Source organism: Erythrolamprus reginae, chromosome 3 (genome assembly GCF_031021105.1).
Source record: "Erythrolamprus reginae isolate rEryReg1 chromosome 3, rEryReg1.hap1, whole genome shotgun sequence".
NCBI classification, from domain to species: Eukaryota; Metazoa; Chordata; class Lepidosauria; order Squamata; family Dipsadidae; genus Erythrolamprus; species Erythrolamprus reginae.
The window spans coordinates 40,507,731-40,535,061 of NC_091952.1; the positions used below are offsets into that span (position 1 = coordinate 40,507,731).

Consider the following 27,331-nt stretch of genomic DNA (forward strand, 5'->3'; position numbering starts at 1 on the left):
TGAAAAATCTTACAGGATCAGTTTCCTACCAAATCTATGGTCATTAGCCGCAGTCACCCCATCTTCAAAAAGGGAGATCCCAGGCTAGTAGAAAACTGCAGATCAATCCCTCTATGCTGGGTCACGTGCAAAGTCATGGAATCAATCATAAACCAATCCATTACCCTCCACCTAGAAACAAGCAACCTACTTTCAAACAAACAATTCAGTTTCAGGAAAAAATTATCCTGCAATTTACAACTCCTACACCGCAAAAACATCTAGACCTCAAAACCTGACTAGGGCAAAAAAATAGACACAATTTAGGTAAGCAGCTTGGTGTGAAGAAATCAACTCTGGGAGCAATAATTAGAAAATGGAAGACATACAAGACCACTGATAATCTCCCTTGATCTGGGACTACATGCAAGATCTCATCCCATGGGGTCAAAATGATCACGAGAACAGTAAGCAAAAATCCCAGACCCACACGGGGGATCCTAGTGAATGACCTGCAGAGAGCTGGGACCAACGTAACAAAGGCTACCATCAGTAATGTGAGCCTTCTCTGTGGCAGCCCCGGCCCTCTGGAACCAACTCCCCCCCAGAGATTAGAATTGCCCCCACCCTCCTTGCTTTTCGTAAGCTACTTAAAACCCACCTCTGCCGCCAGGCATGGGGGAATTAAGATTCCTTTTTCCCCTAGGCCTTTACAATTGTATGCATGGTATGTTTGGTTTTTTATATTAAGGAGTTTTAATTCGCTTTTAGTATTGGATTATTATTGTACACTGTTTATGATTGCTGTTAGCCGCCCCGAGTTTTCGGAGAGGGGCGGCATATAAATCAAATAAATAAATAAATAAATAAATAAATAAATAAATAATATACTACGCCGCTAGGGACTCAAGATTCTGCAGTGCCAGACGTGTCCCCCTGCTTAAGCCAGTACATGTCCGGGCCCGTCTGAAGTTTGCTAGAGAGCATTTGGATGATCCAGAAGAGTATTGGGAGAATGTCATATGGTCGTATGAAACCAAAGTAGAACTGTTTGGTAGAAACACAACTCGTCGTGTTTGGAGGAGGAAGAATGCTGAGTTGCATCCAAAGAACACCATACCTACTGTGAAGCATGGGAGTGGCAACATCATGTTTTGGGGCGGTTTCTCTGCAAAGGGACCAGGACGACTGATCCGTGTGCATGAAAGAATAAATGGGGCCATGTATTGTGAGAATTTGAGTGCAAACCACCTTCCATCAGCAAGGGCATTGAAGATGGAATGTGACTGGATCTTTCAGCATGACAATGATCCCAAATACATCGCCAGGGCAACGAAGGAGTGGCTTTGTAAGAAGCATTTTAAGGTCCTGGAGTGGCCTAGCCAGTCTCCATATCTCAACCTTATAAAAAACTTTTGGAGGGAGTTGAAAGCCCGTGTTGCCCAGCGACAGCCCCAAAACATCACTACTCTTGAGGAGATCTGCATGGAGGAATGGGCCAACATACCAGCAACAATGTGTGCCAACCTTGTGAGGACTTATAGAAAATGTTTGACCTCTGTCATTGCCAACAAAGGATATGTAACAAAGTATTGAGATGAACTTTTGTTATTGACTAAATACTTACTTTCCACCATAATTTGGAAATAAATGTATCTTTTAAGGTACATACTGCAGACAGTGGCATGGTACAATAGTGATGTGATCTGTTTCTGTTTGCTGTCATGTGTGAATTCACCCACAAGTTAGAGTTGTGAGAAAATAAAGATATTATAGGCATTAGGCATTATAGACATGTGAATTCTGCCTGTAAACTCTACTATATATACAATGAGCCAATACCAATTTGCTGTAGCAAAAAAAAAGGAAGGAGTGGGATAAACCACAGAGAATTTACCAGCTATGTTGAGAGATCAAGACTCTGGGTGTTTTATTTTTTTTCTATTCCAACTCTTCATAATAACAATACCTCTTATTGTGACCAGCTGGAGTAGAAACAAATCAAGTTTCTTCTTCCATCCTCATTCCATTTTTCTTTTTTACTATATGCTGTAAAGTATATGCAAGAATTGTCTAGATGTACTGTATGTATGTATGTATGTATGTATGTATGTATGTATGTATGCATGCATGCATGTTACTGATCATACATAAATTGTTCTGGACATCTTTTCACCAGAAAAATGGGATAAATAGGCTATGTGAAAAATATAACATAATTCTAAATCTAAAGATCAAAAGAGATTTATACAATTTCTAGAGAAACAGATTAGTATTCCTGCAATATAGGGCAGATGTCAACTCTTAATTTGCATTTTTGCAAATTTTGTCAAGTCAAAAGATTCCTTGTCAGATTTTAGTTTTGATTATATGAAAGGATTGTGAGACCAAATAAGATTAATTCTACCCTTTTGATAATTTCCTGCACACTTGAAATACTCCTAACTGACATACATTGAGAACAAGGAAGACGACCTTGATGCAGATACAGGAACCATTATCAGGGCAAAAGGGGCTGAAGCATTTTTAAAATGAAAAAAAAAACATTAAAAAACAACTCAGGCAGATGTTCCCCTAATTCAATGAACTATAAAAAGGAGAAGGAGGCACAGCAGAATCAGATCTCCAAGATTCTGTTACTGTAGCTAATCACAATACAAGAAGCCTTCCAGTGAATCTGATTTAGGAGTTTGGTCTACCTAGTGACACATATACTGTATTTTTCGGAGTACAGTGATCCCTCGAGTTTCGCGATCTCGATCTTCGCGAAACGCTATATCGCGATTTTTCAGAAAATATTAATTAAAAAATACTCCACTCTTCTCTCTCTCTCTTCCTCTCTCTCACTCTCTTCCTTCCTTTCTCATCTCTTTCTTTCTTTCCTTCTCTCTCTTTCTCTATCTCTCCCCCTCTTGCTCTCCCTCTTTTTCTCACTTTCCCTCTCTCGTGCACCGAGCGGCGGGCAGGCGGGCAGGCAGGCGGGCGGACAAGCGGCGGGCGGACAAGCGGCGGGTGGACAAGCGGCGGGCGCGGCAGCAGCGAGGAGCCGAAGATCGGGGTTTCCCCTTTGCGGCGCTGCCGAGCAGATCAGCTGCTGGGTGGCGGAAGGAACCTTCCCTGGGCCAGGTGCGGAAGTAAAAACACCATCTGCGCATGCGCGGCCATGGAAAAAAGGGCGCGCATGCGCAGATGGTGTTTTTATTTTCGCACCACTATATTGCGAAAAATCGAGTATCGCGAGGGGTCTTGGAACGTAACCCTCGCGATACTCGAGGGATCACTGTATAAAACACACCTGGGTATAAGACGCACCTAAGTTTTTGGGGTGGCAAATAGGGAAAAGTATCTGCTTATCAGGTATTCATTCATCTGGCTAGCGAACCTAATCTGGTCAGCTTCAGCACCTTATATTCTCCCCTGGTTAAGGGCTTAAAAAAAACTTTATTCTGAGACAGTAACAATGAAAGAGCTTGCAAGCCAGTAAGAGCTGGGAACATTGTTAGCACCTGGTTAGGGCTGGAAAGAAACATTTGGAGCAAGTAAAGCAATGAACCCCCCCCCCCCCCTACAAAAACAGGGTTTGGAAAACATTCCTTACAGAGAGTAACAATGAAAGAGCTTTGAAGCCGGTAAAAGCTGGGAACATTGTTAGCACCTGTTTAGGGCTGGAAAGAAACATTTGGAGCAAATAGAGAATGGAAAAAAATAAGAATGGAAGAGCTTGCAAGCAGTGAGAACTGAGTACATTGTTAGCACCTGTTTAGGGCTGGAAAGAAACATTTGGAGCAAATAGAGAATGGAAAAAAAAATAAGAATGAAAGAACTTGAAAGCAGTGAGAACTGGGAACATTGTTAGCACCTGGTTAGGGCTGGAAAGAAACTTCTTCTGAACAAGTTAGAGTAATGGGAAAAACCCTGTAAAGACTTAGAGCTCGGAAAACATTCTTCACAGAGAGAAACAATGAAAGAGCTTTCAGGGTAAGAACTGGGAAGCTAGTTAGGGCTGGGAGTGGGGAGCAAACATTCAGAGTATAAGACCCACCCTAATTATCAGCATCTTTTAGGGAAGAAAAAGGTGTGTCTTATACACCGAAAAATACAGTAATCAACTTTCCATAAAAACTTACAAATGTGGGGTTGGGAATTCTGGCCAGTTAGGGATCAGTCCCATAGTTATTTTCCTTAAGTGTCACTGATCATGATTTCTAGTAATCATATGGACAAATTATTATCTGTGTGAAGTGATCTGACCTAGTAACAAGACTCCTATAGTTTATTTGAACCTATTTATCTACCTTATCTGCCATTTTCTTCTCTCAACCTTCTCCAACAGATTTTTTTTTGTTTTCCTTTTGTTTCTCACCTATCATCCATTTACAATCTTACAGCCTGCAAGCTGTGACTTTCTAATAGTTCGCTATTACCTTAAGGAAGCAATTCACTAGGGATTGATTCTTCCTGCGATCCATAGTATTCTTTGTAACCATTTCCAAATCCATAATTCAAACAAGTTTATTTTTCTTTTCTTATTCTTTCTCAATTACAAAGGTTCTCAGCTTTTTTTCCACTTTTTTTTGTTTATGTTTCATTATTGTGTGGAAAATATGGTACTACTTTTCTTCCTTGGAATATCCTATTTATTATTATGACACACTGTCTGTATGTATATATTCTTGAACTCATACACAGATCATAAATCTTATCCCTATTTACCTTTAGGCAGACTCTATGCTGGATTTCAACTACTGCCAGCATCTAGTTAGCTCTAAAGAAATACAGCAAAACTAGGAATTCCTGAAATTTCTTCTCTTCTTATTCCCAAATGGAAGGCTAATGTTAGCTACTGATATCTTTACTCCTAAGATGTTCAAGCTACAGTATTTGAATGTAGGCATTATCCAAAGTGTAGAAGTGAAATAAAAATCAATAAACCAAAGAAACATAGCCAATAAGAAAACAGTGAATATAGGTAAATTTAGGGTACACAAACACTGTTCATTACACTTGTTCATATATTTGTTCTACCATGTCCATTCGATCATGCAGAAATGCCATGAGTTCTTTAAACTCCTTACCTCTACTATTACATTTTAAAGATTTTTTCAGATTTCATCCAACCATGGCTTTCTTGGACTTCCCCTGGCCCAATTCATCCTGCCTTCATTTAATTATTTTGCAACTTGATTCTTACATAATCAACCAACCCAATATCCCTTTGGATACATCACACAGTCTCCACATTTATTTACCACTCATTTCTTTATTCACTTTTTTACCTCTTCTTTTTTATTATTATTTTTAAATGTTTTATTATTCCTATAAGTAACAGATCCTGTCATATAACAAATCACACAACCAAACTAGGTTAATATCTGTCCAGGAACACCACACGTATAGGTATACAATTTTTAAATATTCTTTCAATATTTTTACTTTCTTTTTATGTTAGTATCCTGGATACTAACACCTGCAGCATAATTTTAGCATAATTATTTTCATTCTATTTCAGGCAACCACACACACACACACACACACACACACTACAGTATATAAAACGTCCACAGAGTCTCTCATCACATTTGTTTCTTTAATTAGTTCTTTAAGTGTTTCATCATAAATAAACCAAACATACTTTTCAATTTATAGTTTCCTTTCTTATATGTACGTATGAACAGATGTGCTTAAATCATGTTTTTTAAAAATAAAAATCTAAGCCAATATATTAAACAATTACAGTTCCTGGGTTTCTGAGTAGGTCATTATTTTGGGGTATAATTTTGCCTCATTCTCAATCATCTAGTCATGTCGTCTGACAAAGCAATTTCCCCTTGAAGCAAATTCATTCAGGATAATTTTGTCAGGCCAAAGACATAAGAACATAAGAAGCGCCATGCTGAATGGGCCAAATTCTGTCTCACGTAGTGGCCCACCACTTGTACATGGGGATCTTGAGCAGAAAGAGAAGGCAAAACCCTCCCTTTCCTTTGGCCCCCAACAAATGGTACCCAAGGGAATCCTGCCTGCCTCAACCAACACATAGGCAGCACTTGGACATCCATTTCAATAGCCACCGATACACTTGGTATTCATGAATCTGTCTAATCCTGCCTTGAAGCTATCCAGGCTGCCAGCTGTCACAACCTCTTCTGGAAGTGAATTCCATAAACCAAGGACCCTCTGGGTGAAGAAATATTTCCCTTTATTTGTCTTCACTTTCTTAGCTATGAATTTTCCTCTATACATGATTTTATACACTTTGATCAAGTCACCCCTTAAATGCTGTCTTTCAAGGATGAAGAGACCAAGGTGTTGCAACCTGGTTTCATAAGGGAGGTGCTCCATTTCCTTGATCATTCTTGTTGCCCTTTTTTGCACCTTTTCCAGTTCCATTATATCATTCTTGAGGTGCGGTGACCAGAACTGTACACAGTACTCCAAATGTGACCTCACCATCGATTTGTATAGAGGCAATACAACACTTTTCGACCTATTTTTGATTCCCTTCCTAATCATGCCAAGCATGGAATTTACTTTTTTTACTGCTGCTGCGCACTGGGTTGACATCTTCATTGAGCTGTCCACCAAAACCCCAAGATCCCTTTCTTGGGTTGTCTCAGAAAGGATCTTTGGCCACACTTTATACTATTCTACTATGCATTTTGTATTGTTGGAAAATGGGAGGGGGGATGGTATAAAATTGTTAGTATGTAGCCATAACAAAATCTTTCTAGAAAGCCAAGGTCATCCTTTGTCTCTGCACCTCTGCAAATGCATGGAAGGAGAAGGGTGGACTCTGTCAGCATGTCAACTGAAGACTGGACAATGTCATGGATTTGTGGGTATGGGGGCAAGGACTTGAACTTTCAACTGAGTGGTGAAACTCAGAGGATTTCTGATTCGGGTTTCATCCAGATGTAACAACATGGCTCTATTAATAAATTGGAACTTTGAGAATGCTTTGACTCGGATTCTGATTTAATTTTGGATGCTATTTGGAACCTTAACATTTTTTTCCTAAAAGCAATCACTGCTTTTTCCATTTTCCCCATTAACTGGTTGAATAACTTGCAACTTTCATCAACTTATGAATTCCTACTGTCAGCTATATCCACAATAGTCTACATAAATTCTGTTGCCAAACATACAGCCTTTTCCAATTAAACCTATACCTTTCCTTTTCATCATTTCACTACACATCATCATACAAATATCATTCAATCTATTATTATTTTACCCTTTGTCTTAATTTCTGATACGTTCTTTCTATTTCATTTCATTATGCTCTTTATCACTCCATACAGTAATATAACAAATAGCTGTTTTCCACATTGTGATCATCGTGAGATGAGCACACAGATATTAACTTGCACTTCCCATCATTTTTAATAAGATAGAGGTAATGTAGACCAATTTAACTATTTTAATCATATCATGAAACATGCACATTTCTCTTCTAATGGTAAAGATGATACTGGCAGGGTTTGCATACTGGTTTTTTTTTTAAAAAACCACAACTATAGCCCAGTTTTACTCCAACCATGCTCACACTCAGCATGTTATGATCTTTCATTTCAACATTTCAAGCCAAGACTGTCACATGCCACCAATTAGGAAATACATATGGCACCAGGCACCGAAGAGAGAGAGAGGAGTGGCAGAAAGCATAGTAAAAAAAGAAGGATAGCAGAAAGAAAATAATAGCCCCTGCCTGCTACCAGCCCTTCATCTATTGTCGCCAAAGAAGTGTCAATCTCAACCCACTTGGACCAGAGTGACTGATCACTTGAGGGAGAAGGAAGATTCGCCCCCTTCTCCCATGCTCCCCTTCTCTGGAAGCAGTAGATCTACCAGTGATGTTCTCATGGCTAGCTAGCTGTCATCTTCGTATGAGCTTCAGGAGGAGATTCTCCAGTTGGGGAAACATAAAATGGCTGCTTTTCCTTCTCAGTGTAGAGTCTTCATCCTTTAAAAAAATGCTACAGCTACTCTGCTATGACTTGTGTTATTATTTTTTTTAAAAAAATGATGGGTAATATGTAAATGTATTTAGCAAGGCTTTATTTTCTAAGACAAAATAAATATGAATATTCATTTAGCAAGATATCCAATATAAAACCACATTTCTTCATACAAATTACTATGTTAAAATGCAAACATTCTTTACATCCTTACAACATATCCAGCATATATTTATTTATCATTAACAAAGCGAGATCACCTGCTTTAAATAACTTATTAATTTATTAAGTCTTTAAAATCCCTCCTATCTAGGTTTAAGTAGAGTGAAAACATTTCATTCTGATAATGACTTGGCAAGCTATTTAATTAAAATTCCAGCTGAACATTTATGCTTTCCTATTTTCATTCTCCAGATATGACATTTTTGCCTCTACAAAAAAACATTTTCAGCTGTGGAATTGAATGCTTGTACGTAATAAATCATACTTTTATTTCAGAATCTTAACCTGGAAGGATTGTACAAATTGATATGCTTGGCATTTTCAGCAAGATGGAAAATATTTAGAAAGAAAAATCTCTTTCAGAATTTGATGCGTTTAATTGTTCTATATGCATCAATGTCTGATATAATTTGTAATCCTGATATCTCTTCAAATCCTTTTGCTAAGAAATGATCTTTTCAGATGGGTTTTTAAAAAAGTTTTCTCTCTCTTTGTATGTATCTCTCTTGGAAAGGCAGAATGTCTTTGTTCTAGGTGCAGTTCATTATTTCTGCCATTGTAGATTGCCTGCCACTGTCTGTCTCTATGTCAGTCAAAACAGGCATGGCTGCACGTACCTTATAATGTGATTCTGTCTCCTCTTCCTGAGTAGAACTGGAGGGAGATGGTGTAGCAGATTTGCTTCCAGGGGGTGATGGGGAACCATGTGTAACAACGCTCCTCAAACCCATCTGAGAAATCAGCTGTGACTGGCTGAGGGCACTCATGTGACTTGTTAACATCCCTGGTCGATTGATCAGGGGGACTTGATGGTTGGACTCATAGGACGTAGCATCTGAGTGGACCATCTCCTGGATCTGAGTTAGGAGAATATTACTTTTAAATTAAATTGTATTTATTATCTTATCAAAATTATATGATGATACCAGTTGGCCATCGTTGTTACCAAGGTATCAATCACGTTTGAAACCCCCCCCAAAAAACTATAAGTTCAGTAACAGAACTGTTTCCACCATATTAGACACTTCTATGTTAGCTTGATTTTTACCTTGCAGAATGTTCAGCAATGTATTTTTAGATAAAATGTACTATATTTTTTAATATTAATCTATTGCTGAACATTTTCTCATGTGCTCTCCTACAGGTAATCCTTGGCAAATTAAGGCATCCCTTGAATTAAAATGCCATATGCCTTACAGCAGAGCTGTTATAATGGGCTAACACTATAATCCTGTGCTAATCTGACATTAATCAGCAGTATTAGCAGTTATTTTGAACTAGGTCATGCGCTATTCTGACTCCCAGATATCAGAGTTTGGAAGTAGGAAAGCAGCGGGGAGGGGGGGGGGAAAGAGACCTTATTGCAACATGCAGTGGACTTCCTAGTGCTTTTAAAAATAGGGTCATACAAATTTGCATGCTTTACTATATTTTTCAGCAAGATAGCACTATTTTTATGATCAAAAAAGAAAATCATAAAATGTTATCATATGATGGAAACAACAATGAAGAGATTTATTCTTAATTATTAGCCATATATGTAGAGATGGAAACTACAAATCTGTGCCTCCCCAATATGTATGTATGTATGTATGTATGTATGTATGTATATGTATATATATATATATTTGTTTTTGTAGATTATACACACACACACACACACACACACACACACACACATTTTACAGTAATAGTTGTAAGAAGAGCAGGTAGCAGTCATGGCTAGAAGGCCCTTAGCACAATTTCATGTTGTGTGCCAGTTGTATCCTTTCCTGGATCATGAGACCCTGTTCACTGTCACTTGTACCATGGTCATCTCCCATTTGGATAACTGCAACATGGAGCATGCATTTGGAAACTACAATTGGTATTGACTATTCTAGGAGGTCCTTCAGTGGTGCATGTGATGCTACTGTTATGCAAACTGCACTGGTGGCCAGTTTGCGTCTGGGTCTAATGCAAGATGTTGGTCGTTACCTTTTAAACACTTATGGCAAGGAATCCAAGAATTGCCTTATCCCGTTAGGATTAACCCACCCCACTTGTTCCAGTCGGACTAAGAATTTTATCTGGCAGGTGAAGAGCCTTTTCTGCTGTGGGTTCTTTTACCTCTGTAATATTCTCCCTCACAGGTGAGATATGCCCCACATTCATGGCCTTTGGTAAGAGCCTAAAAACTGCCATTTGCCTGAGGACCTGACAGTGGCTTGGGAGTGGCTGACAGACTAGAGAAAATTCTTTCCTCAAGGCTACACATCATCTGGGTTTTAAGTTTTAATTGTTTTATTCTGTTTTGTTTTTTAAAAACTTTTATTATATTGTAAGCTGCCCAAGAATCACTCTATTAGTAAGATGAGCATAGGAAGCCAACGAATGAATGAATAAATAAATAAAGGAATAAAATAAATTGCTACAGGAGAACAAAGTATTTTCCATTCAATTTTACTAAAATAATATTAAAATTTAGAAAAAATAGTTTTTGATATGTGAAACTAGCTGGAAATCTGAAAAATTAAGAAAGATTGGAAAGAGCAGGTAGAAGAAAACAAAACATTTTGTTTACATGACAAGATTTCTTATACAATTCTCAATTAAAATATTCATTTTAAAATATTTTCAATGGAAGATAAAATCCCCTACTGTCAATTTTAAAAAGGAAGGACAGCTTCTAATGCATTTTTATTAGTCAAATAAAGAATTCAAATCTGCATTGAAGAGTTTTAAAAATAATAATACTATTTTGACATTTAGAATGTTGAATTTACATGGAGAAAATATCAACTGATACAGTTGTTATCAGCTACAATAGTTAATATTTCAACAGGAACATATTTTCTTAAATGGAATGCTCATGACAAAGACTACCACACTTACTCATTTTCAAATTGTTGGAAGCCAAAGGGTTTTTTTGGGAAAAAATCTTACTGGTAGAGTTTGCATCAGATAGGAGAAAAAATAAAGTTGCATCTATCATTATAGGAGATGATCGAGTAACAACACATCTCATCTCCTCCCCACTCTACCCCTGTTCTCCCCAAGTGTCTTTGGTTGTAAGGTTTGATTTTAACATTTTATGTTTTAATTAAGATGTAAATGTAAGCTGTCCAGAGTTACTGTATGGTAAGATGGATGGCCAATAATTTTCATCTATGTATCTATCTACCTATGTATCTATCTACCTATGTATCTATCTACCTATGTATCTATCTACCTATGTATCTATCTACCTACCTACCTACCTACCTACCTACCTATCTATCTATCTATCTATCTATGTATCTATCTATCTATGTATCTATCTATGTATCTATGTATCTATGTATCTATCTATCTATCTATCTATCTATCTATCTATCTATCGATCTATCTATCTATCTATCTATCTATCTATCTATCTATCTATCTATCTATCTATCTATCATTATCTACCTATCTACCTACCTATGGTAGCTAGCTAGTTTTAGGCAATCTGAAGCAATCTGGTTTAGGAATGTGTTTGCTCTATACTCAGAATACCGTACTTCTGGTTTCTCATACAATCTTAAAATGACTGAAGGTATTCATTGTCAAAGATTGGAACCTGGACTGAATATGAAGCTAGTCCCCATGGAGTTTTGTAGTAAACTCTGCTGTTCTAATCTAATCTCTCCACATGCATTGTATTCGTGATGACTCTCTCTTCCATTATATCATATTATGCCATACAAGCAATTTATTACTTTCTTATAATTTACTATTCTCCATCCTGGCTTCCTTCAGATATATTGGGACTGTAATATCCAGAAATGCAAGTGTGCATAGACAAAAACTTGGAATTTTGTTAATAACAGTGCCAGGGGTTCTGAAAGGTGACCATTCTTTATTTTTGTGTCATTTTAATAATTAATGTTTTCCCTTTGCTTTGTTTTTTTAAAACCTCTCAATCTATTTTTATTTTTCCACTTGTCACCTATTTTTCTTTTATACTTTGACATGACACCTTTTGTTGCTGTTTATAATTTTTTACCTCAAGGTCTTCTGTAATCTTACGTCAATCTTGGTTCAGACTGCTCTCAAATCATTGATAGCTGACTCATTGCCACGTTCAAGAATTCCTGTCCTTGTCTCCTTGATCATTATGTTTTGGCTGAAATTACTGAGCACTGTCTTATCTGAGCCTCTTTTTTTGCCAAGCTTCTTTGATTTCGTTTTAGATTTTCTTATTGTTAATTTAGCCTCCCATTTAAAATGTCTATGGATGAAACGTCTTCTTCTGCTTGCCCTTCTTTTGTTGGAAGATCACCTAGGATTTTTTTTCCTAAATGCTTTTGGATGTGTTCACCAAATCCATGACTTTATTTATTTATTTATTTATTTATTTATTATTTAGATTTGTATGCCGCCCCTCTCCGAAGACTCGGGGCGGCATACAAATCTTTAAGTATTAAAATATTTTTAAAAACATAGATAAAACACTGAGGACAAAGTATATTTGAAGAAGAGCTTTTGGATCCCAGCAAGTGTCTCCAGAAAAGTTACTTTTGTTCAGTCTTTCTTTTCTTTACCTATTTGCATTTCTCACATTTGATCAAAAACCAAATTCATCAGGTTTTTTCATAATTCCTCATCTCCACTGGTGAACAGTACTGCTACTCACCTGTTTTGATTTTCATGGATACTAGGCTATACATATGACATTTTCCCTTTGCACTTTATTTTTATTAATCTTTCCCAGTAATTACTGCAATTTAATATTCTCTGGACTTATAAGGATACATTTGCCTATCTTCATGAATTTGTTTATTTATGTTGCTCCTTAATTTGTTTTTCAGATCCAGCATAAAGTTATCTATGAAGTCCCATCAAGAACTTCTATAATTTTCTGCTCTTATATATCCCTTATGATAACTTTACTATCTAAACACTGTTTTTCCTTCCTAATGCTTATGTATCAAGCTGCCATTTAAAAAACCGTCCAATTCTGTTGGTTTCCTCAAATCTATTTTCTCAAAATACTTGGTATTCCTCTTAAAGCTTTTAGTGTGTGCTGAAACTGTTTACACTGCATTTCAGGTCCATGGTAATGTAGTCAATTATTATGACCGAAATCATAATGGGTACATTATTCTTATTAAGTTTCTTTTTTCTATTGTATTTTACAATGCTTATTATTATGCCCTACTGTTCTTCAAAACAAACTTATTTTCGTTTCCTGTAGGGTTTTTTTAAATACTTTAAGAGTAAGAAACAAACTTGAAAACTGAAGGAAAAATAGGCACCTAGAATGTGTTGTATTATAAACTTTTTACAAGGCTGCTCTTTACCCGAATCTATATCTATTTATCTACTTTAGGAGTTGAATTCAGTTTTGCAGCATTATTGTAGCTCTGCATAGATTCTTCACGTTCAGAGACAATTTACTAGGGGGGTAAAGCAAGGGGGCTTCCACAAGCAAGGTTTGGGATTTGGGTAGATCATCTCAAGAAGCAGAGCCAGTTAACTATTAGTTTGATCCTGTTATAAGCTGTAGTCACCCTCATTCCACTTTCCTGTTTCTTTAATCAAAATACTGTGGTGCCTTACCACCCATCATTCCCAGCATGGGACATAATAGAAAAGCACCAGCACAGTGGCAAAAAAGATAGCAGAAGTTTTGAGGGGGTGACTCCAGTATGGCTTTGCAGAAGAGTCCAAATATTCAGATTGTCACCATCTTCTGCTCTTTTCATTGAAGATACCTAAGTCATCATCCATGCTAAAGGCAGGGTTAGTAGAATATCAAACCTAAACAGGATAACAATTTTTAAAAATACTTTATATAAGGAACTCGGCATAAAAATCGATAATAGTGAACGAGGGAAGCAAAAAGAGTAGGTTATTTCTGCGATGTCCAAAGAACAAAATGTGACCTCTAACAAAGGCCAGAAGATTCTATTGTTAGTTAGTTCTCCTTCAATAAGAGACATGATGCTCATAAATACTGGCTTATCGCTTATCATTCTGCTATAACTGCTAGCATAAAAAAAGGAGAGGGAGATTTGTTAATAAAAGGGCTAAAACACTGAAATGCAACTGCTCCTTCACTTGTTTTGGAAATAAAATTAATCCAGATACTTAGATACTTAGGTAGTATCAATTGAGACCCAGAGGAAACCAGCAGGCGAGATATCAAAAACTGTTTTAAGCTTTTGCCAGACTCTCCCTTCCCACTTTTTATATTAATCTGATTAATGTTAACATGACTTTAAAGACTCAGGGCTTTATTTATTAACAATTTTCATTTCCAATAAGCCCACTGAGGTGCAATCTCTCATTAGCAGAGGACTCCTGCCAACTCCATTAGCAGCTCATAAAGTAAGAAATGTAGGGAAGAACTGGAAGGGCTCTGTAGGCTTCAGGAGAAATAAATCCAAATGCAGAAGCAGATTTACTGCTACAGGTCAGGAATCAAGAGCTTTTCTACAGCATTAGACAGCATGTAGGGCTCAGATGTTCAAAAGACACAGGGAGGGAGCTTAAGAGTGGGAAGCTGGCAAGGTTTTGTAAGAGCCGTTCTTGTCAGTTCTGTTAAATAAATAAGAGAATTCAATATACTTTTTAGAATGCGTCACATTTTCCATCCATTTCTATTTGTCCTCCAAAAAGCTGAATGTAGAATTCTGTAGTTGAATGACAAGCAGGTTTGTTTTATAGGATTTGCTCACAGGTTATGACCTATAAAGCCCTTCATGGCATCGGACCGGAATATCTCTGGGACTGCCTTCTGCTGCACGAATCCCAGCGACTGGTTAGGTCCCACAGAGTTGGCCTTCTCTGGGTCCCGTCGACTAAACAATGTCATTTGGCGGGACCCAGGAGAAGAGCCTTCTCTGTGGCAGCCCCGACCCTCTGGAACCAGCTCCCCCCAGATATCAGAGTTGCCCCCACCCTCCTTGCCTTTCGCAAGCTCCTTAAAACCCACCTCTGTCGTCAGGCATGGGGGAATTGAAATTTTCCCTTCCCCCTAGGCTTATAGAATTTATACATGGTATGCTTGTTTCTATGAATGGTCTCTTAAATTGGGGTTTTTTAGATTATTTTTTAATATTAGATTTGTTACATTGTCTTCTTTATTGTTGTTAGCCACCCCAAGTCTTCAGAGGGGCGGCATACAAATCTAATAAATAAATAAATAAATAAAAATAAATCTGTCCAGGTGACTTAATGATGACAACATGAGCTGATGATTTTAATGTGAGAATGAACAACTGCGAAAAATTTTAATGCTAACTCAAATTATTTCAAAAACAATGGTTGTTGCTAAACTAGCTTCCAGATTAAGCTCCCAACAGAGAATCCAAGAACTATACATTTATATGAATCAGATTATAAAATCCACACAATCAGCTGTTTGTATACAGTGCTTTCTCCTGCAGCTTCTGAAAAAAAGGTCAGGATACAAAGGACATTTTCTAGATCACTTGCAGGGTTGTTTGTTTCTGATTTAATAAATTGTGCAGAAACTGTTCTAAAATGCTTTATACCATTCTAGAACAAGCAAAAAGAAAATGATCATATCTACTTTTCTAGCATCCAATGAAATCATTTAAAAAAGAAGCTAATATTACACACTCTGGTAAGTTACATGTAGAATTATACATTTCTTTGAGCTCTTTACACTGCATCTATTTCATGAGGATGTTAAAGGTTAAAGATGATTGGCCAGCTAGTAAAAAAATAATGCATTCTCCTTATTTTTCATTCATTTTTTATAATTGTTGAAAGATATATTAATGTAATGGGTTGAGTTTTAAACAAATATAAAAAATCATTTCCATCTACAGTTACATTAGTCTCTTGGGCAAACACTATATTAAGATTTTTTTTAAAAAAAAATGTTATTATGAATCTAGTAGACCACAACGCCTCCATTTATCCATTAAATATGTAATCATATTTTTTCTTTAAAGTGCATATTATTTATGCAGCAGAGCAGAACTAGTCCAGGAATGTAATTATGGATATGAGACCTGTGCAAAAAAATTTATTATGAAAATTTTCAGAAATGAGTATAAAGTTAATCTAGCCCCATTAACATCAGTAGAAAGATTCCAGCTAACCACACTTGGCTTGGATTGAGCACCTGATACACTAATGAACATTGTTACCATCCTGTTTTTTCTATTATACTTTAGCATCAGACTATGATTAAGCTACTACCATGTGCTACAGATGACAAAGAATACTTAATAATTAATGGAAACTTCTCCCTCTCTCCCTTTTTCCTTCTTACACACACCTTTATATAATCAATCAGAATTGAAATAGTAAGGGCCATTTCTTCTAGATCAGAGGTTCTCAAACACTTTGGTGTCAGGATTCCTTTACATTCATAAAAATGACCGAGGACCAAAGACCTGTGATTTCCATAGGTTATATTTATTGTATTAGAAATTAAAAATGAGAAAGTTTAAAATAGTCATTTGACTTTGTGGACCTGATGAAAAGAGATAATAGCAGAGGTGGGTTCCTCCCAGTTCAGATCAGTTTGCCCAAACCGGTAGCAACTCACTGATGATGGTACAATCTGGTTGTTGCCGGTCCATGGCTGCTGCCATTTCCTTTTTTGAATTTGTTTGAATTATTATTATTTTTTTAATGGAATTTTTTTCTGAGGTTTTTTTCTTCTGTGCATGTGCAGAAGCCGAGTTTCCAGCACTGTGCAGAATAATAATAATAATAATAATAATAATAATAATAATAATAATAATAATAATAATAATGTGTATGCCGAGGACTCGGAATATGCGTCGCCATCTTGTTTTCAGTTATATTTTAGAATTTTTAAAATTTTGGGGGCACTGCATATGCATGCATACACAAAGCATGTGCATGCCCACAACGAACAGACACGTAGTGTGGGAAGGAAGCGAACCAGCAGCAAGGTAAGTTAGAACCCACCCCAGGTAATAGACTGCTATGATCCACTAATCATACATGGAGATCTACTGTTCTAGATAGACCCAGATAGATATTTATTTATTATTTATTTATTCGGTTGGATTTCTATGGCATCTTCTCTGTAGATTCAGGGCAACTTACAATAATATTACAATAATAATATTGTTACCTCGATGATCCTGACTCCTTTGGCTTTGAGTTCTGGACTGATGTACTCAAGGTGCATGATTGACCTTAAGTAAAGTCTTTTTGAGTTAGACAACTATTACAGTGATCCCTCGATTTTCGCGATCTCGATCTTCGCAAAACTCTATATCGTGATTTTTCCCACCAGATGACGTCACTCTCTTCCTTCCTTTCTCATCTTTCTTTCTCTCTCTCTTTCTCTATCTTGCTTCTTCCTCTCTCACACTCTCTTCCTCCCTCTCTCATCTCTTTCTTTCCTTCTCTCTCTTTCTCTATCTCTCCCCCTCTTGCTGGCGGGCGGCGGGCGAGTGGGGGCATCAGCGAGGAGCCGGGGTTTCCCCTTTGCGTGGGCGGCGGGGGAACCCCGATTCGGCTCCTCGCTGCTGCCGCCGAGCAGATCAGCTGCTGGGCGGCCGCAGCAGCAGCGAGCAGACGAAGATCCGGGTTTCCCCGCCGCCCACGCAAAGGGGAAACCCCGATTCGGCTCCTCGCTGCTGCCGCCGAGCAGATCAGCTGCTGGGCGGCCGCAACAGCAGCGAGCAGACGAAGATCCGGGTCTCCCCGCCGCCCACGCAAACTCCACCATCTGCGCATGCGCGGCCATGGAAAAAGGGCGCGCATGCGCAGATGGTGTTCTTACTTCCGCAACCCTACATCGCGAAAAATTGATTATTGCGAGGGGTCTTGGAACGGAACCCTCGCGATAATCGAGGGATCACTGTATTATTATTATTATTATTATTATTATTATTATTATTACTACTACTACTACTACTACTACTACTACTACTACTACTACTACTACTACTAATTAGATTTGTATGCCACCCCTCTCCGGAGACTTGGAGCGGCTTACAACAACAATACATAGTACAAATCTAATGGTTAAAAAAGAACAGTTTAAAACCCTTATTATAAAAACAGTCATGCATCCCAGACAAACCATACATAAAATGAAACGGCCTGGGGGAATCAATTCCCCCATACTTGATGGCAGAGGTGGGTTTTTAGGAATTTGCGAAAGGCAAGGAGGGTGGGGGCAGTTCTGATCTCCGGAGGGAGTTGGTTCCAGAGGGTTAGGGCCGCCAGAGAGAAGGCTCTTCCCCTGGGCCCCGCCAGACGACATTGTTTAGTCGACGGGACCCAGAGAAGGCCAACTCTGTGGGACCTAACTGGTCGCAGGGATTCGTGTGGCAGAAGGCGGTCCCGGAGATATTCTGGTCCGATGCCATGAAGGGTTTTATAGGTCATAATCAACACTTTGAATTGTGACTGGAAACTGATCAGCAACCAATGCAGACGGCGGAGTGTTGGTGTGACATGGGCATACCTAGGGAAGCCCATGATTGCTCTTGCAGCTGCATTCTGCATGATCTGTAGTTTCCGAACACTCTTCAAAGTTAGCTCCATGTAGAGAGCGTTAGAGTAATCGAACCTTGAGGTGATGAGGGCATGAGTGACTGTGAGCAGTGACTCCCGGTCCAAGTAAGGCTGCAACTAGTGCACCAGGCAAACCTGGGCAAACGTCCCCCTCGCCACAGCCGAAAGTTGGTTCTCTAATGTTTGCTGTGGATCGAGGAGGACGCCCAAGTTGCGAACCCTCTCTGAGGGGGTCAGTAATTCCCCTCCCAGGGTAATGGACGGATAGATGGAATTGTCCTTGGGAGGCAAAGCCCACATCCACTCCGTCTTATCAGGGTTGAGTTTGAATCTGTTGACACCCATCCAGACCATAACAGCCTCCAGGCACCGGCACATCACTTCCACTGCTTCGTTGATTGGACATGGGGTGGAGATGTACAACTGGGTATCATCGGCGTACTGATGATACCCCACCCCATGCCCTTGGATGATCTCACCCAGCTGATCTCAACAATGCTTCTGCATCTTCCAAACCTCCCCCCCGGACAATGTTTTAGGGCAATGATGGCAAACCTTTTTTTCCTCGGGTGCCAAAATCATGTGTACATGCACTATTGCACATGCTTGAGTGCCCACACCCATAATTCAGTGCTGCAGGGGGGATCATGCACCCACAGGGCATGTGTGCATGATCCCCCCTGCTCCCCCATTTTCTAACTTTGGGTGGGCCCGGTAGATCCATTTTTCTCCCTCCCCAGGCTCTAGAGGCTTTCTTGTCCCCCAGAGGCCGGAAACAGCCTGTTTCCTGACTTCCAGTGGCCCTGTAGGACTATTTTTTGCCCTCTCCAGGCTCCAGAGTCTTCCCTAGAACCCAGGGAGGGCAAAAACACCCTCTCTTGCCCCCTGGAGGCCCTCTGGAGGCCTCAAATGCTCTTCCAGAGCCTCCACGTGAGCAAAAAATCAGCTGGCTGGCACATACATGCATGCTGGAGCTGAGCTAGAACAGTGGCTCACGCGCTGACAGATATGGCTCCACATGCCACCTGTGGCACACGTGCCATAGGTTCGCCATCACTGTTTTAGGGTCATATCTTATAACTAGTGTTGGGCGAACCCGAATTCAAACTTTAAAAAAAGTTCGGGTAAGGTTCGGGTTCGGGGTTCGGCCGAGCACCACGAAACGCCGCCGCCTGGCCGGCCGAAACGGGCAGGAAGGAGTCTCCGTGACGTCAAAGCCCCGCCCCGGAATCCCCTCATGGGATTTCCCACCTCCTTTTGCTTGCAGCGCTGCAAGCAAAAGGAGGTGGGAAATCCCACGATGGGATTTCCCACTCTCCTCCCGGGTGGCAGCGTTTCGTGGTGTTCGGCCAAACGGCGAACCCGAACTTTACCCGAACTTTAAAAAAAAGTTTTTAAAAAGCGCTGCTGTTGTTCGGGTTCGGCGAACTCATCTGAACTTCACGGCAAGGTTCGGGTGAGTTCGCTGAACCCAAACTTCCTGAAGTTTGCCCAACACTACTTATATCTCATCCGCATGGGAAAATGACATCTGGTAGCCAATATCATTTCAATGATTTTTTAAAAGGTATTTCCTACCACTGGAATTTATGTGAAAAATCTTTCAATCAAAACTAAAGATGAATTGTTCTTTGGAATAGCATGAAATTCAGAGTAAAAGAACCATAATAGTACCACCGCAACATTGGAGAATGATTTATTTCCTAAACTGGTGGAGAAGTAACCAAACAGCATAAAAGATGACACAAATTTTCTAAAGCAATAACTAATGTCTACTCTCTCTCTGGGAAAAAAAAACCCTATTCTGATCTGTCAAGCTTGATCAACCATTTTATATTTCTGCTTGCTTAGTAAACCAAGAGCTACAGCCAATTCAAATCAGCAACTCAACGGAGCAAAATCACAATGTTAAATTACAAAGAAATTTCTGCTATATGCCTCCTGGAATTGTGGCACAGGGTATACAAAGACTTCCCTTAAAAAGCTATTTGAATTGCTATCAGGAGAAGGTGAAATTATTTCAAAGGGAAGATTTTCCATAACGTAGCTTATAATTAATTCTTCTTAAATAGAAATGTACCACCCCATCAAATTCCTTATTTTACATTGGACAAAAAGGAGGTACACATACATACACAATATTTGTTTTTGTTTCTAAGAAACTATCATAGCTGTATGTAGAATGCATTGGAGAGGGGACAATTTCTGGTGGAATTTGAGATATCTTGTTCAAAGTAATAGCTGTCTCACACAGGTGCCCAGCTGGTATTGTAAAATCAGTAAGCATTTAATTGAAACAAATGACTATAATAATAGTACATTATCCCTGCAGGCTCATAGCCATAACCATTTTAATTATTGAGTTAAGAGTCAAACTAATTTATTCTTTAAAGTAACAGTCACTTTTTTGGTTCAACTACTCATCCTGTTAAGAATATGAGTGAAGCAGTGGGGAAGGACTTAAAGAGGGAGCAATTTATTTCTGTAGGGGTGCATTTATCACACAGTAGAAGCTTCTTACTGTTATAGCTCTCAATCACTGCTTCAGACACAAGCTCAACTAGACCTAAGTATTGAAATGCAATGTGGTCCTCTCAAATCAAAGTCTGTTCCCTGCATGATGTTGAATGCTGAGCAAGAGGCAAGGCAGGTAATAATAAATTCCTGCTTTAATTAATGCAGTGGTTATATGACAATTTGATTTTCCCTCGCAATCTTCTCACAGGATGTCTCTATGTAAGATTTTAATTATGAATTTATACAGATTTCTCCAGACGACATTACTTACTGCTCCTAAACCTTGTTTTTACTTTTTAAAATTTCTGTCACACAGAACATTTGCTCAGGAGGGAAGGAATCATGGAAGATGATTAGGAATTAGATCAGGAAAGCTCCCTCAGAGATCATCCAGGGGCATGGGGTGAAGTATCATCAGTATGCGGATGATACCCAGTTATACATCTCCACCCCATGTCCAGTCAACAAAGCAGTGGAAGTGATGTGCCAGTGCCTGGAGGCTGTTGGGGTCTGGATGGGTGTCAAGAGACTCAAGCTCAACCCACATAAGACGGAGTGGTTGTGGGTTCTGCCTCCCAAGGAAGGGAATTACTGACCCCCTCAGAGAGGGTCCGCAAGTTGGGCGTCCTCCTCGACCCACAGTTCACATTAGAGAAACATCTTTCAGCTGTGGCGAGGGGGGGCATTTGCCCTGGTTCGCATGGTGCACCACTTGCGGCCCTATCTGGACCGGGACTCACTGCTCACAGTCACTCATGCCCTCATCACCTCGAGGTTCGACTACTGTAATGCTCTCTACATGGGGCTACCTTTGAAAAGTGTTCGGAAACTTTAGATCGTGCAGAATGCAGCTGCGAGAGCAATCATGGGCTTCCCAAGGCATGCCCATGTTACACCAACACTCCGCAGTCTGCCAATCAATTTCCGGTCACAATTCAAAGTGTTGGTTATGACCTATAAAGCCCTTCATGGCATCGGACCAGAATATCTCTGGGACCGCCTTCTGCCGCACGAATCCCAGCGACCGGTTAGGTCCCACAGAGTTGGCCTTCTCTGGGTCCCGTCGACTAAACAATGTCATTTGGCGGGACCCAGGAGAAGAGCCTTCTCTCTGGCGGCCCCGACCCTCTGGAACCAGCTCCCCTCAGATATCAGAGTTGCCCCCACCCTCCTTATCTTTCGCAAGCTCCTTAAAACCCACCTCTGTCGTCAGGCATGGGGGAACTGAATTTTTCCCCCTTCCCCCTAGGCTTATAGAATTTATACATGGTATACTTGTTTGTATGATTGGTCTCTTAAATTGGGGTTTTTTAGATTACTTTTTAATATTAGATTTGTTACATTGTTTTCTTTATTGTTGTTAGCCGCCCCGAGTCTTCGGAGAGGGGTGGCATACAAATCTAATAAATAATAATAATAATAATGATAATAATAATAATATCCAACAGAAACCTTTTCTAGTATTGAATTCAGTGATTTCTAGTTAATGTTCTATAATTTTCTGCAATGAAATACTGTATGGCATTACAACCCAGAAAATTAAGCCTAATCGTCATTCATAAACAAAGTGATACTACTTTATGTTAAGACACTTATTTTATTTAAATTATTTGCCATTAAGACACTGATTATTTTAATGGTCAGATTCTTCTCCAAAACCTTTGAATACCCTTTCACTTTCCTTATCTCTTTCATTCCCACATTTGAACCCAGTCTCTTAAGGAGGAGGAGAAGGAGGAGGAGCCACACTTATACAGAAAAGTGAATGCAGAGTTTTGACCAGCTATGATCTAGTATTATGACATGTTTATCAAAACATAATTAACGCTTCATTATAAAGACAAATCTGCAGCCTACAGGGTAAGAAAAGCTGTCAGAAACAGAGTTACAATCTTTAACAAATAGGAGAGAGTGTTTAATTCTATCAAGTTCTCTCCCCCTCCCACCTTTCTAGTTCCAGAGACACAAAGTGAATTGTAATTTGTTTTCAGTATAGATATTTGTAGATGGGAATACTGTTCAGGGGTTTTGTTGCCCAGATTGGGAAGAGAATCTAATTATTTCCCTGTATGAGATTGAAAATCTGTTCTCTCTTTTTGTTCAATAAATACTTGTGTTTTCCTTTAAAAATCCAACGTCATTAAGAAATCACAAGATTTCCCTGCCTGATGCTTTGGATTACAACTATCAGAAATCTCAGTAGAAGACTATGTTGATTGAGATACAATCCAAACGAAGAAAAACTAGCTACTGAAATGCCAAAACATGGTCCAATAAAATTCTGTTCTTTGTTTTTTGAATTTTTGCCGTTTTCTACTGTGTACTAATAATTGGATTCACTGTTTCCATCAGCTCTTTTTGCTGAATTATTATTTTAATATTATTTTATCATGTTTTGTTATTGTTAAGAACCACGGTGGCACAATGGTTAGAATGCAGTACTGCAGGCTACTTCTGCTGATCACTGGCTGCCAGCAGTTTGGCTGATCGAATCTCACCAGCCTCGAGGTTGATACAGCTTTCCATCCTTTTGAGATGGGTAAAACGAGGACCCAGATTGTTAGGGACAATATGCTGACTGTAAGCCATTTAGAGAGGGTTGTAAAGTACATATATGTCTATTGTTAAAGCAATATTGGGAACTGTTGCCTTTCTTCTGAACAACACAAAGGTATAAATAAATGATGGAAGGCTTAGTTCAAAGTTTGTGTCGAGTGTTCTGGAGAATTTATTTTTTGCTGTTTTGTTATTCTTTCTGAAGCAAAGCATGAGGATAATAGACTGAACTCACATAATTTTGTAGTAATTAAGGAAACATTTCAGTGGGCTTCAGAGAAAATCTTTCTCTCGAATAATATTGATTCAGGAATGTTTAGGGCATTTTAGTTGCTCATTACCTTTTGATTTTATGCTTGTTTTGTTTAACAATCTTTTTATGATTTCTTTTTTCTCTATGCTACACAGCAATGTGATCATGCTCATTGTACATATTTATAATAAAAAATGCTTTCCCACATTTTATGCAGAGTCACATCATCCTTGTTTCATGCTTCTTATAGCTTTGCTATTATTTTAGATACTGTGTTCCCATAAACAAAAATATCTACAAATAATGGCAGATCTCTATATTTTATTGCATGAATATAAACCATAATGGTTTTAGAACAGTAGAGGGAAAAGTAGAAAACTCTCAGAGAAAAAAAGATCAGCATTTACGGGAAAGCTCTGCAAGTATGTTTCAAAATCATGTATTCTGACCACAAACCTGATCTGGTATTTCAAATGCCATTACATGCAGCTCATTATTGACTGATCATACAGCAAAAATGGAATCAATATTAATTGGGTGCATATACATACACAGATACAGACAGAAAAGGCTGGGGTTGAAATGCTTTTCTGGTATTCCAGTGGAGCAAATTAGACTGCAATTGGCAGTTTTCTCCAGAAGATAATGTTTTTCATCACTGGCTTTTCCTAATATGATTATTAATATTCCTGGAATAAGATCACAATGACTTATCCACTCCTTTCTGAAGTTACATGGACAAATTGGTAGGATGTGGTAGGACCAAGCACATTATTTTTATATTTGAAGGATTAAATTTTGCACTTCTGTTTTATAGCTGAAATGCCAAACTAGATTTTTCCTCAAAAACACTACCTCAAAGAAGAGGCAGAAATGACCCTATGGCATCTCGTCTATCATAAATTTTAGATAAGGTACGTCATCAGATGCAACTTTCTACTAGAATTCTCCTTGAATAAAAGAGGGACAAGCATATATTAGAGACAGTAGAATGTATCTTCAATAATATTGGGAAGATTTTAGAACAACCACTTAATTTATTGAATTAAAAAAAGAACTTGACTTCAGTTTAAGTAGGACAATCACCTGTCAAAAAAGGAGGATGTGGGCTGCTTAAAAAAGGGACAAAAGAGAAACAGATCCACTATAAACCAGTATCAACTATTAGACTATAATCAGATTATATGTGTGTTTATTCACTCTACTGGCGACTTGCTAGCTATCTGAATGGGTGTTCTCTTACAACCCTTGTTAAACTAGACTTGGAAAAACCATCAAAAAGTAGATTGACATCCCCAATAAGATATTGCCAGCATTATACCTGACAGTATTGGGCAGCATTTATTGTCACTGTTGTGAGCATGAACCTCATTAAATTGATATTCCCCACCCCCTGAAATTATGCCTAGTAAGAAAGTTGTTCTCATTTCAAATTTAAATTCCAATTTATTTTTTGCTCCCTGCTTTGTATATATTTCAAGTATTTTCAAGTTTCCACTATTTATAAGTCTGTCACATATAGTAAACATTCTGTTCACTACATTTCCAATGTTTATTATGTATTTATTTTATCAAATTTATATGGCTGACTCTGCGTAGTTCTAAATGGCATAAAACAAAGCCTACCATTAAGACTGAATGTAAAAACTGTAATTAAAAAGAAAAAAATCAACTTAAGTATGATTTTTTTTTTGCTCAGATATTACTGATGGAGTTGTATAACATATATAAAACATTTTATAGCAGTTTTCATATAAGTTATATCTTGGTATACTTTATATATAATTCTTCCATTGTTATGTTGTGTCTACAGTATTTCTTTAAAATTTTACATTCAGTTTGTCATACAACTTTTTTTTGTTCAGTCCCTGTCTCTGTATCATAACATATTGTATTGATTTCCTAATGTTGGTTATTAGAAAAATGCCTTATTAACTTTCCATTAATTATTTAGCCTGATAGATAATATAAAGCCTACCATGGCTTACAACTGAAATGCTTAGAAGCTGTTACAATTTACAATTTGCTGTGGATAATTGTGTGAAAAATTAACAACAAACATATGATTAATCAAGGTGTCTCTTGCTCCACCTGAGTCTGCCTCATGTGCCTTTTTACAAAAAAATGTAAAGCATTTATTATACAGCCATTTTTATTTTCCACTTCCTTGAAAGTCAGAAATCTACCATTTGTGACATTTTGCATGAAACAGAAAAAGTGAACGTTTAATTATCAAAACCATAAATCATAACAAATACATTAGGGTTCTTTTAAAAAAATTGTAACCATAGGTAAGAGGTAATTTTGTATTTTATTTAACAATTGTGAAGAAGAAAATCAGGAGTTCTTTCTTTTTCTTTCCATTCTTTATTTTTCCATTTGATTTTTCTTTGCTTCCTTTTCATTATTCTTGTTAGTTTTTATCTTTTTAAAATTTTAAAAATTAATAAATTATTAAATGTCTTTGTCTGTCTTTACATGTATATGTCTTTACTCTGTCTTTACATGTATATGTAAATCAGAAATCTCAGCACAATAATGGAAATTAATTATACTTCTAATGTTGTATACCACATCAGTATCTGGCTGTATTACTGAATAGGTACTAATGAGATACTAATTAAAATGCACTAAAATATGGCAAAGCAAAAGAAGATTTATTCCTCTGGCACGGTATTAAGGTAAAAAAAAACCTCCTTCCACTCTATCTCTATCTCTCTACATTTTACATTTTATAGCCAGCTGCCTATTTTAATATAGCAGATGAATCTCACAGAAAAGAGCACACATTTCAATTAAGTTTCTTCAAAAGCTGGCTCTCTTTGTCTTGCTGTCTGTGACACCAAAATATTCCAGAAGGAACATTACTTTCAATGCAACATTTGCATTTTTATCCAATCAGATCTTAAGGACATGTGCCAAGTCAATGTTTATATTATAGAATAAAATCAAACATCAGCAAGATCTGATTAACCTAATGACCTGAAATTAAGCAGTACCACCTGGAAGAAGTGCTTCTATATTCACTAGAATCTGAGAAGCTCTTTCAGAATCTATATGCTAGAACAGATGTTCTACTACTCATCTAAAGATATATACCAATTTGAATGATTTTTCTTCAAACTTGCCAATACTTAATATCGCACATTCTAAGAAAGGCAATTCGACTGAGTCTTATTTTAAAATACAGTATAACTTGTATCTATTTTGAACACAAAAGTGTGGCCCTTGCAAATAGTAACAATATTCAAAATTGCTCTTAGTCCTCTATTCTAAACTTGTCTTGCTGTTTAGTGCAGGCTATTTTCATTCTTGAATGGTGTCAAAATTAAGGGCAGGAAGCACTAGGATCTATGGCAGT

At 38.1% G+C, this 27,331-nt stretch overlaps 1 protein-coding gene across 3 annotated transcripts in view; it reads right to left on the reverse strand.

Annotated features, from left to right (window-relative positions):
- Window positions 1–27,331, reverse strand: part of TOX2 (TOX high mobility group box family member 2) — a 239,110-nt gene that overhangs the window by 44,829 nt on the left and 166,950 nt on the right. For 2 of the 3 annotated variants that reach the window (XM_070744877.1, XM_070744879.1), the window contains one exon: window positions 8,777–9,016. The exons of the other annotated variant lie outside the window; for it this stretch is intronic. In XM_070744877.1, coding sequence (XP_070600978.1) covers window positions 8,777–9,016 — 240 coding nt within the window. The remainder of the gene's footprint in view (window positions 1–8,776; window positions 9,017–27,331) is intronic. 3 annotated transcript variants of the gene reach the window in all.